General features: G+C 37.1%; 1 protein-coding gene across 1 annotated transcript in view; it reads left to right on the top strand.

The window, feature by feature from the left end:
* The window catches only part of LOC126155944 (phenoloxidase 2-like), a 306,288-nt gene that overhangs the window by 158,369 nt on the left and 135,293 nt on the right, over nucleotides 1–12,626 (top strand). Inside the window, exon 8 of the mRNA XM_049916267.1 lies at nucleotides 7,895–8,059. Coding sequence (XP_049772224.1) covers nucleotides 7,895–8,059 — 165 coding nt within the window. The remainder of the gene's footprint in view (nucleotides 1–7,894; nucleotides 8,060–12,626) is intronic.

Below are 12,626 nucleotides of genomic sequence, written 5' to 3'. Positions count from 1 at the left end.
GGAAAATGTAGGAAGAAATGCAGAGGATAGACAGTTGATGTGGGGACTGGTAGTTTATGCTGAATTTAAATATTTGTAACATATTGTGCTTAAACAGGTGATGAGGAGTTACTGGAAACTAACTGCTATCTAGGTGTAACATCCAGAGCAACCTAAAGAGGAATGGTAACATAAAACAAATAGCAAGAAAACAGATGCCAGGCTGAAGTTCACTGGGAGCATCTTACAGAAAGATAATTTATCCATAAAATAAATAGCTTACAAAACACTCATTTGACATATTCTTGACTATTGTTTATTAGTCTGAGACCCCTACCAAATAAGTATAATATGAGGGGCATTCAGTAAGTAATGTAACACATCTTTTTGTCAGCCAGTTTTGGTTGAAAAAATGTGAGATTTTTTGTGGGATATCATGGAATATTCCCGCTTCAGCCTCTATAATTTCATGAAGTTCCTATATGTGGTCACGGTATACATAGCCTTTAAAATGACATCTGTAATGGAGCTGTTTTCCCAGCAGAGATCTGTCACTGAGTTTCTTTTGGCAGAAAACCAGACCATCAGTTATTCATAGGAACTTGGAGAATGTCTACAGTGACCAGCAGTGAACAAAAGCATGATGAGTCATTGGGGAAGGCATCTGTCATCATCACAGTGGGGCCAGACAAACCTGTCTGATCTCCTAACTACCAACCATCCAAACAAAGCTGTGATTCCTATAATGTTGAAAATTTAAGAAATGACTACAGCATGTTCGTTGCCACAGAAATGCAAACAAACTTCTCATTCTCCATGGCAACACAAGCCTCACACAGGTTGTGCAACTGAGAGGAGCTCAAACATCATTGGACTGTTCTTCCTCATTCACCCTACAATCCACATCTCGTACCTTCTGAATTCCATCTGTTTGGCCCAATCAGTGAGGCATTTTGCAGGAAACAGTGTGTGGATGATAGGGAGACTATATGCAACCAGATGGCTCTGATGTTGTCCAGTAGAGGGTACAATGTGGCTATAGATGCCCTCCCAGTAACGTGGCATAAGGTCATCACATTGAATAGAATAAATAGAGATTTTTAGCCAGGAGACTGGGAAATAATATGGTGTATTGGTATCCTGAATAAAACCAACCTGCTCTCAGAAAAAAATGCTTGTATTACTTTTAGAATGCCCCTCATAATATAGACAGGGGTGATCTAAAAAAGAGGGGTATGTTTTTTATGGAATTGTTCAGTTGGTGCAAGATCATTGTGGGGATGTAAGTGTAGAAATAACAGACAATAAGGTGAGTTATGGATGACTACATTTTTTTCATTTAGGTGCTCATTTTTCTCAATAGCTTTCTTCATTCATTCTAGAACTGCAACTGAAATCCAGTAGCTTCTAAGCTATAAGACCAACAACAGTTACAAATTAATGTTTCTGTGATATGTAAAACATCAAACATTAATATTTTCAGAACTAATTTAAACACATAGCTATATAATGTGTGTCTATTTGGTTACAATAGGTCAGCTCAACTGAATGAGAAGTACTTGTAAACTGCCATACTTCATTACTAAAGTTAATTCGCTAATACTATTTAGTGTTAGCTATTGGAACAATTGAAAATATATTCACTTCAACTAAAAATGTAACTAGGGTCAATTTAAATGTAGAAATCTCAATTCAAATTTTCAAGAACACTTTTACTTATTATATCTTTGTGTATAATTAAACGAGTATTTATTCTAGGGTATATATTACAATTAAATGAAAAATATTTCATAGATTATCAACATTAATTCTATTTAATTTCACAGAATGTATTTGCTTTGCTGTACAAACATTACCAATTATATATCAGTAATTTGCGCTATGACTTCAAACTACTCTAACGAAACAGCAGTAGCCCAACTAAAAACATGTGTTTGTCAGATTGAAGCACGTGAAAGTCATAGATCATGTATAGTTATGTAATCCAAATAATTTATGTGTTGTGATCATAGCTTGTTACTACTTTCCATCTATAACTGCATATATGTTAAATCAGTTATTCAAAATGACAGTCACACATTGTGACTGTCATTTTGAATAATTGATTATAAGTAAATTAATCACTGTTTATCTCCATACAACTATGTTGTATAAAAAAATATATGTTAAATATAAATATGCAAATTGTTGTTGTTGTGGTCTTCTGTCCAGAGACTGGTTTGATGCAGCTCTCCTTGCTACCCTATCCTGTGCAAGCTTCTTCATCTCTGAGTAACTACTGCAACCAACATCCTTTTGAATCTGCTTAGTGTATTCATCCCTTGGTCTCCCTCTATGATTTTTTCCTCAACACTGCCCTCCAATACTAAATTGGTGATCCCTTAATGCCTCAGAACATGTCCTACCAACCGGTCCCTTCTTCTAAAATTGTGCCACAAATTCCTCTTCTCCCCAATTCTATTCAGTACCTCCTCATTAGTTACATGATCTACCCATCTGATCTTCAGGAGTCTTCTGCAGTACCACATTTCAAAAGCTTCTATTTTCTTCTTGTCTAAAGTATGTATCTTTCACTTCCATTCATGGCTACCCTCCATACAAATACTTTCTGAAAAGTCTACCTGACACTTAAATCTATACCCAATGTTAATAAATTTCACTTCTTTAGAAATGCTTTTCTTGCTGTAGCCAGTCTACATTTTACATCCTCTCTACTTCTTCCATCACGAGTTATTTTGCTTCCAAAATAGCAAAACTCATTTACTATTTTAAGTGTCTCATTTCCTAATCTACTTCCCTCAGCATCATCTGACTTAATTTGACTACATTCCATTATCCTCATTTTGCTTTCAGTGATGTTCATCTTATTCCTCCTTTCAAGACACTGTCCATTCAATTCAACTGCTCTTCCAGGTCCTTCGATGTCTCATACAGAATTGAAATGTTGTCAGAAAACTTCAAAGTTTTTATTTCATCTCCATGGATTTTAATTCTTACTCCAAATGTTTCTTTTGTTTCCTTTACTGCTTGCTATATATATATATATAGATTGAACAACATTGGGGATAGGCTACAATTCTGTCTCACTCCCTTCCCAACCACTGCTTCCCTTTCATGCCCCTTGACTCTTATTACTTTCATCTAGTTTCTGTACAAATTGAAAATAGCCTTTCACTCCCTGTATTTTACCCATACCACCTTCACAATTTGAAAGAGAATATTCCAGTCAATATTGTCAAAAGCTTTCTCTAAGTCTACAAATGCTAGAAATGTAGGTTTGCCTTTTCTTAACCTATCTTCTAAGATTGTTCCAACATTTCTACGGAATCCAAATGTATCTTCCCCATATCTGGCATCTGCCAGTATACAATTTAACTTACTTAAAATTAAAAAGTCCAGTAAGCACAATAATTTTAAATTGTATCTCATTTAGTTGCAGTGTTATAGTTTACACTGAAATGTCCTCATTGCAGTCCCAGGAACATAAGTAGAATCCACAGAATTGGATTTTTGTAACGATACTGAAACTTGAAGTTTCACTTCCATTCAGTACCTCCTCATTAGTTACATGATCTACCCATCTGATCTTCAGGAGTCTTCTGCAGTACCACATTTCAAAAGCTTCTATTTTCTTCTTGTCTAAAGTATGTATCTTTCACTTCCATTCATGGCTACCCTCCATACAAATACTTTCTGAAAAGTCTACCTGACACTTAAATCTATACTCAATGTTAATAAATTTCTCTTCTTTAGAAATGCTTTTCTTGCTGTAGCCAGTCTACATTTTACGTCCTCTCTAGTACTTCTACCGTCACGAGTTATTTTGCTTCCATTTATTACATTTACCATTTTGCTGCCCACACAAAATTCAGTACAACATCTTTTTAAATGGAGGATTTCATATTTTAAGTTAACATAATTTTGGCAATCAACTCTCTGTGAGTTCTCATTTTGAACTTCTCATGATGAGTTCTACCTAATGTTCTACTGGTATGCACCTGACAATACTGATACTGATACAAAGAAAACAAATACAAATGACTGAATAAATGTAATATTGATTACTGCAGTTTACTGAGTTTGCATGTAATCACACGTCTAATTTAAAATAATTATTTTCGATTTAGTCTTCTACAGCAAGTATTTTTTCATACTTTTTAATGTATATTACTAAAAAAAACTTGAGACCAGTAATGTTTTGCAGGTTACTTTTAGTTTCAGTATAATAATTACATAATTTTCAATGAAATGTTTTATGTTACAAAAGAGATTAGTCAATTCCCTCTGATTAACAAATAACAAAAACAGATTTCTCATTATCTTGTCTAAATTTGTGCATAGATGTATCCTAATTTCAATAAAATATGATTGAATTACTGTGCAGGACCCAAGTTTTGTACACAAATCACAATTTTGCTATTATAAACTTCCTCTATATATCATCACAATAATAACACCCCTTAGTGACTTATGCAATATACTGCATCTCAACAGTCTATAGTATACTGCACAGTACACTTATTTACTGTATGTTACATGATGTATCTTATTTGTGCTACAGACTTTATTCTTGTCAAATGTCTCATTCTTAGTTTGATAATTTTTATAAACAATGATGCTTATCACAAACAATCCAGTATTTTCAATTTAGATTCAGATAATATTAGTTTCCTTTCCTTAGGTCACAGGATTTCTTATGTATCAGACAATTATTGTATGTTCCTTACGATACAGTGCAGATGTGAGCTATGTGTGTGGAAAAATAATTGCTTGCATGTGTCTATGTGAGATAGTGGTTCAAGTGGCTCTGAGCACTATGGGACTCAACTTCTGTGGTCATAAGTCCCCTAGAACTTAGAACTACTTAAACCTAACTAACCTAAGGACATCACACACATCCATGCCCGAGGCAGGATTCGAACCTGCGACTGTAGCGGTCGTGCGGTTCCAGACTGTAGCGCCTTTAACCGCTCGGCTACTCCGGCCGGCTATGTGAGATAGTTTTCACAGTTTTTGCAGGTGCAGTACATAGTAGGCTGACAATCACCCATTGAAAACAACTTCTTTAAATTGTGTAGGGTTTTCACAAAGTATTTGACATGTCTAACTTTAGGCCTGCCACTGTAGATTTTCCAGCATTTCACTTACATTGTATCAGGAGACAATGAGACTATGATCATTTCCATGGTTTTCTTTGTATACATTTCGTATCCCTGAATAATCTAGCATAATGAAGATCCTACATATTTGTACATATATTGCCAAAGTGTTGTCTAATAAATTTCATTTGGTAGAAAATTTGGTGTTATCTGGTATCCTGCCAAAAAACCAAGACTTTCCATTTGATTTATCAGCAAATTAGCTTCCATATGTCCACGCTTTATTAGGCAAGGCATTTTCCTGTCACCACTAACTATATTTGTAAGTTACTAATCGTATATTCAGAGGCTACTGTATAAGTTTCTAGCTACTTTTAGGTTGTCTTGTATATGTCAAGATATTTTTGTTAACCAAAAAGTAAAGATTTACGGGTTCAGCACAAAGTCTTGCCCTGATTATAAAAATTTATAACAGAATAACTGTTTGACATAATAAGTTACATCTTATGCCATTACATAGGTTAGTGTTACTAGTTGTTGTGACCAATAAATGGCACTACTGCTCCACAACACTGATGCGGTCTGTTAGGTCATGTTAGTTGCTGGTGAAATGGCGTCGAAGCATGAGAAAGCACAAAGTGTGCTTTGGTTTCATGAACTGAAATCGCCCATCAGTGTTCAGCGTAAATTTGGGACCTCTTATGGATGCAGCTCTCCTGACATTAAATCAACAAGGCAATGGTATGCAAAGTTTAATGAAACAGGCAGCATCGAAGATCGTCCTGAAGTGGTAGGCCTTGTGTGAGTGATGTAACTGTTAATCATGTTCAGCAATCGTTTCAATGGAGTCCATCTAAATCAACTCGTCAAGCATCACATGAACTTCAAATACCACAAGCAAGCATGGTGAAGATTCCTCATGTAAGTCTTAGGTTGCATACTTGATGATGATGATGATGAGGTCTCATACTCCGAGGAGCATAGGGGTGGATGCGGGAGACCCGCACTGCTGTACTAGGCAAGTTCCTAGTGGAGGTGGTTTGCCATTGCCTTCCTCCAACTGTAATGGGGATGAATGATGATGATGATGAAGATGACACAACAACACCCAGTTATCTTGAGGCAGGAAAAATCCCTGACTTAGCCAGGCGTCGAACGCAGGACCCCATGCAGGGGAAGCGAGAACGCTACCGCAAGACCAGGAGCTGCGGACAATAAGACTGAATAGTGGGATACTTACAAAGTGCAAATCATGCATGCCTTGGAACTGAATGATTTTCTGACACATGTTGATTTTGCAACTGAGATTGTCAACAGGATTGATCAATGATTACTTAAATTCCATACGTTTAACAATGAATCCACCTTTCATGTCGTGGGAATGATAAATAAGCATAATGTGCATATATGGGGTTCAGAGTCGCCACATGCTACTGTACAGTTACAGCAAGACAGTGAAAAAGTGAATGTTTGGTGCTGCCTCATGCATAACAAGGTTTTTGGACTGTTTTTCTTTGCAGAAAAATCCATTACCGCTAACATTTACTTAGACGTTTGCAACAGTTGATTGCCCCACAGTTAGAAGAATATCAACCATGGATACTTTTTCAGCAAGATGGAGCTTCCACCCCCCTTCTCCACTGGGCTTTGATAGTGCAGGACTGGAAGGAACAGTCCAACGCCCTGGCCACCCCGCTGTCCAGACATTACGCCCTTTGACTTTTTTTCTGAACTATATCAAGAACAGAGTCTTCATCACACCAGTTGCTGATGTTGACAAACTGAAGGCTAGGATACAAGCTGCTGCAGGTACTGTAACAGAACACACAGAACACATGTTATGAAACACCTGGTGGGAACTGGAATACCACCTCAACGTTCTCCAAGCTACCAAGGGAGCACACGTTGCGGTTTACTAATGTAAGTGGTCTTAAAAAAATCTTATAACACTAACCTATGTAATGGCATCAAATGTAAATTATTATTCTGTAATAAATTGTTATAATCAGGGAAGGACTTTGTGCTCACCCTGTACTTTCTCAAAAAAATGTTTTTCACACTCTCTGTTTGACATATCACAAATAACCAAAGAAGGAAAGGTTACTGCTTACTGTAAAGATGAGACATTATGACTTTCACCTTCTTTGTTATGTGTTGCCCTCTGCCAATGCACCTGTCCATCTTCCCCCTTCCCTGCTCCTCTCCTGTTGGTAGCTGAGTAGCTGTACACCCTACCAGATCTCCCCCAGCTGTACACTACTGTGCCTTTGCATTCTTCACCACCTCCAAATTCCTGCTGTTCCATGTGACATTTGCATTCAAGTACGAGCTGCCAAAGATGGTGGTTGTGTGCATGAGGTTTGCTTGCTTGTGTGAATGACAGTGTGCAAGTTTCCATTTCTGATGAAGGCTGTGGCCAAAAGCTAACGTCTAGGTCTTTTAGTTGTGCTTGTCACAACTTAACAAGTCATTTTTATGGTAAGTAGCAGTCTGTCTTTTCCTTATATTGTTGATATTCCAACCTGGAGTTTCCTTTATTTCAAAGAAGGAAATGGGTCCAAAATGACAAGTGCCAAAATTATGGCAGGTATTAGTATAATCACTTTTCTCCTAAGTGGAAATACTAAGGTAGAGTAAAAGCATGCTATAGAAAGGAAAAATTATAAATTATTTTAGTATAATGGGCAAATATATTACAAGGAAGAAAATGAAAGGTCTTTTATCACACTACTGTTATGCATTCTGTTTTGTTTCAGTGCTGTATTAATTTTCAAGCTGTAAATATTATTATTTTTTCATTCCTATCCTTTTTCTAGGAAAGGGGAGAAGTTGTGAACTTGACATCAACAATTGGTATTGATATATTAGGTAATATGGTGGAATCAAGTATACTATCTATTAACAGGAATTTTTATGGTGACCTTCACAATCTTGGGCATTTAGTCATTGCTTTATGTCATGATCCTGATGGGAGACACTTGGTAAGCACGACAATGGCAACAGAAATAAGTTTATTACTGACATTAATATATTCATCATTGTAAACTTTCCTAATTTAATAATATTATATTAAAATTCCATAAAGTTAGTGATAATTTATTCATCTCAAATGAGTAATCTAATTGGTGTCACATTAAAATTTGAAAGTACATTATAATATTATGTGTTTTTCTTTGTACTTCTAATTACTTAATTTATTATCTTTTTGCTGAGGGGATCATTAGAGCTCTAGCATTCACAATACATGAAGAGGGAGATAGGGAGGGAAGAAGAAAATAGAGAAGGGAGGAAAAGGGACAGAGAGAGAAAAGAGAGAGAGAAAGGGCACTTGGGGGAGAGGAAGAATGGTAGAAGAAGGCAGTACATGATTTAATTGGGGGAAGGAATGGTATGGATAGAAGAGAGAAGGGAAAAGGATAAGTGAGGCAGTGGGAAATTGCTTAGTGGAGATTTAACCAGGAGGACTGCAAGATTGCAGAATATGCTGAGGAAACAGTTCCCTCCTGTGTAGTTCAGAGAAATGTGTTGGAGAGGAGTATCCAAATGACCCACATAGTGAAGCAGCTGTTGAAGTCATTTTTGTTGTGGAGCACAGTATGTTCGGCAATTGGATGGTGAAGTTTGTTGTTTGCTACAATTTGGCTGTGTCCACTCATGTGATAGTCAGCTGCTTACCTGTCGTTCCCTCATAGAATACCACACAGTAACTGCAGCATAGCTGATATGCAGGGTATCGCATTTATCTTGACTACCCTAAATAACTGTTTGTTCAGATGCAAATTACAAAATGTTTCAAGAAAATGTTCTTTAGCCATCAGCAGGACATCAATCAGCATGATTGTCTTCATTGTAGCTTTGTTTTCTACAAAGATATGAACAGCGGTATGACTTTTTTTAATGGCACCGTGTATCTTTTTTTTCAGTAATTCATTTCCTCTCCTAAAGACCTATTCAAAAATGTATCACATTGTACCATTCACTGAAACAATACGTTATTAATTACATAACACAACATTGACTTTGAGCCCGGGATCACAAACTTGTCCTCTTGCTTAAGTTGTCAGAAAGAAAATGAAAACCAAGTAAAAACATAACACAAAATTGACTTTGGCTCTCCTGTACCATTGCCTGGGAGTAGGCCATTTGAAGTTGTTCAAAGTGGTGACCCTGGACACCAATACACTGGTGCACTTGTTGAATGAAGGATTATTTACTGCTTCCAGTGTTGCCTTCTGAAGAGAATCCAAGCAAGCACAATACATTCCTGCACGTCCTCTGGAGTTGTTGGATTATAGTGATAGATAACGTCTTTAATGCATCCCCAAAGAAAAAAATCCAGGCCAAGTAACTGTTCCTCCTTGACCAATCTACCTGGCAGGATACCTTTGGTTCAGAACAGGATGTGCATGCAAGTCATTATGTACTGGACATCCATTGTGTTGATACCACATAAGCATTCTGGTTCTTAGTGGCACTTCATCCAGAAGAGGAGGAACAATTTGTCTGGGGAAGTTGGCATAGCTGTGCCATTTAGACTACCATTGATGAAATAAGGGCCAATAATTGTAGTACCAGGCATCCCACACCAGGTCTTAACTCTCCATTGACACTGATGTTCCACTTGCCTAAGCCATCTTGGGTTGTCCCTGGACCAATAATGCTTGTTCCTTGTATGTACCTGTTCTTTGTTTGAGAAGGAACATTCGTCAGTAAATAGAACATTGGAGAAGATGTTTGGTTGGTGAAGATTTGCTGCTGTGCCCACTGACAGAACTTTACACGATTCTGGAAATAATTCCCACACAATTCTTGATGTAGGTGTACATGATGAGAATGGAACTGGTGACATATAAGAATACGATGTACACTAGTTGTAGGAATGCCAGTCTTGTGTTCAAGCTATCATGTGCTCACATGTGCATTCATAGCAATGGAAGTGAGAACCGTAGCTTCGGCAGCTTTGTCTGTGCGAGTGCTACGACAATTGCCTGTTGTGGGTTGAAACTTCCGGTTTCCTGAAGCATCACAAGAAAAGAAAACATCTGTCAGGAAGGTAGAGTCTTGTCAGGATATTTCTCTCTGTACAGTTCCACTGCCTGCGTAGCATTTCGCCTACCTTCAACAACAACAACAACAACAACAATAATAATAAAAGAAACATTATGTTGATGCAGTTTGTAGGAAGGACAGCCTTTAATGTATGCCTACTCTACACAACAGTATTTAAAAGGACTAAACTACTGTACTAAATGTACCTGTGCATAAGAAAACAGTATTGCAATTACTGTTCTGCTAACTTACAATCCCCTTAGATGAATAGCATTTCTACCTTCTCTTCATTGGTGTACATTCTACTCACACAACTCTTCAACTGATGATGGTTGACAGAATGATGGGTGTGCATTCTACTTATGTTTACTTTTCCTCTCTCAACGTCAGCACGTGGATGTGTTACATTACCCCGAGTACCTGCACCATGCGCAGGGAGTGTCAACGTCAATGTTGTGTTATGTAAGTAATAAAATTGTGTTTCGGTGATGCTACACTGTGATACATTTTTGAATAGGTCTTTAGGAGAGGAAATGAATTACCTAATAAAAATACAGGGTACCATTTTAAAAAGTCATACTGCTGTTCATATCTTTGTAAAAAACAAAGCTACAATGAAGGCAATCATTCTGATTGATGTCCCCCTGATGGCAAAAGAATTATTGCTTGAAACATTTTGCAATTTGCATCTGTACAAACAGTTATTTAGGGTGGTCAAGATATATGGGACACCTTGTATAACATATCTGCTTTGATATCTGGCCTTGACTTTCATCAAGTAGGAAATGCCTGTGACTGGACCATGGTAGGTGGATGTGTCTTGCACCTAGGCCAACCACAAGGGTATAACCCTTGGATGCAGGATTGGAACAGGGATATACAAGGACATTCTGTAGCTTAGATAGGTGGTGGAACATTACAACTTTTTGACATTTAACAGGTGACGGCTCTCATAGTGGAGGTACTGTTGGTGGTGCACTTGATACAAATAAATGTATCTGTGGAGCCACATGAGATGTGGAGATTGACATCTAGGAAGGAGGCTTGTTGAGTTGAGAAGGATCAGTGGAGGAGATTTGGGAGTAGGTGCTGAGGTTGTGCAGAAAAGAGCAAAGCTTGTCCTTGGCATGAGTCCAAATCATGAAGATGTTATCAATGAATCAGAACCAGACAAGGGGTGTTTTGGTTGTTGATTTTATAGGAAGGATTCCTCCAGATGACTCATAAATAAATTTCCAAAAGTTGGTGCCATGCAAAACCCATGGCAGCACATAAGGTAGCACAATGGATTTGGTTATATATTTGCCTAGGTAATGTTTTAAAGAAGCAGGAACTAGTAGGTTTGCTCATAAATAAATGCATTTGATTGCAAATCCCCTTCTCTCTATGTGTCTTACATGCTCTACTCTCTGACCTACTTTCACCTTATTGTGCAGCTGTTGAGTCATCTGTCAAAAGAACTGCTTCGCTCTAGCCTGCTACCCCATACTTGTCTCATGTGCCTTCCCTACCCTGACCCCACCTCTATCAGTCCAGACAACTGCTTTCAATAATTAATAATCAATAATTAATAATCTGCAGTAACAGAATTGTACTCTGGAATACATATGTGGTTGTGTTTGCGAATGTTTGTACTTTTACTGGAAAAAACAGCAAGAGCTTGAAAGTTTGTAGAAATCTGTTTTCTGTTATGTATTTCTATGTTATGTGTATCAGTCCACTTTAAGTAAGTGGTTGCCTTTCCCAAATTTTTGTCAACTATTTCCACAAGGATTTACCAGCTGATTATTTCCAGATGATACTCAGAATGTGTAATTTCCTCAAAAGAGTCTTAGTCCACCTAGAAATGAATTTGTCTAACTCAATGTGGGAAGAATTATGTAAAATATCAAAAGAAAAGTTGACTATTGTGTACAATGACTTTAAGTTCTTATTATGAATACAGTTTATATTAAAACAGTATGGGTTTGGTAGTTGCTACATAAGTTTCAGCATTCATGTAACTTACTACTAAGACAGAACTCCATTAAATAGATCAAATATCACAAAAAGGGGTAGTGACAGGGTGAGTTCAAACATCATGCTGTTAACTGCCAGAATTACAAATGAATGTAAATATTAGTACTTGTAATGAAGTTTTAACATTGACCACAAAATTTTTATTTTATTTTTCCTTACATTTTGCAATGTCGAAGGAAGAGGAGAAGCATGAAGTGAGAAATGTATCTGCATTCTAAATTGAATATAGTACAACCAGAACCTTGTTGATACAGTGTATTGTGTCCAGCTTGTTCCTACTAAGCATAAGTACAAACTACCTCATATGTGGCCATAGGGTGACAAAGATAACTGTGCTGCCATATCGTTGTAATGTACAGTAGATGGCATTGTCATGAAAGGAATACATGCTTTTCTGCAGTCACAAAAAATGACAAGTGTATATCTTACAATTGTATATAAGCACAGTTGTATATATGCCATTCATTTATGACCTCATGT

Source organism: Schistocerca cancellata, chromosome 2 (assembly GCF_023864275.1).
Source record: "Schistocerca cancellata isolate TAMUIC-IGC-003103 chromosome 2, iqSchCanc2.1, whole genome shotgun sequence".
Classification (NCBI taxonomy): domain Eukaryota; kingdom Metazoa; phylum Arthropoda; class Insecta; order Orthoptera; family Acrididae; genus Schistocerca; species Schistocerca cancellata.
The sequence above is the reverse complement of the archived record's forward strand: the minus strand, read 5'-3'. Positions and strand labels throughout refer to the sequence as shown.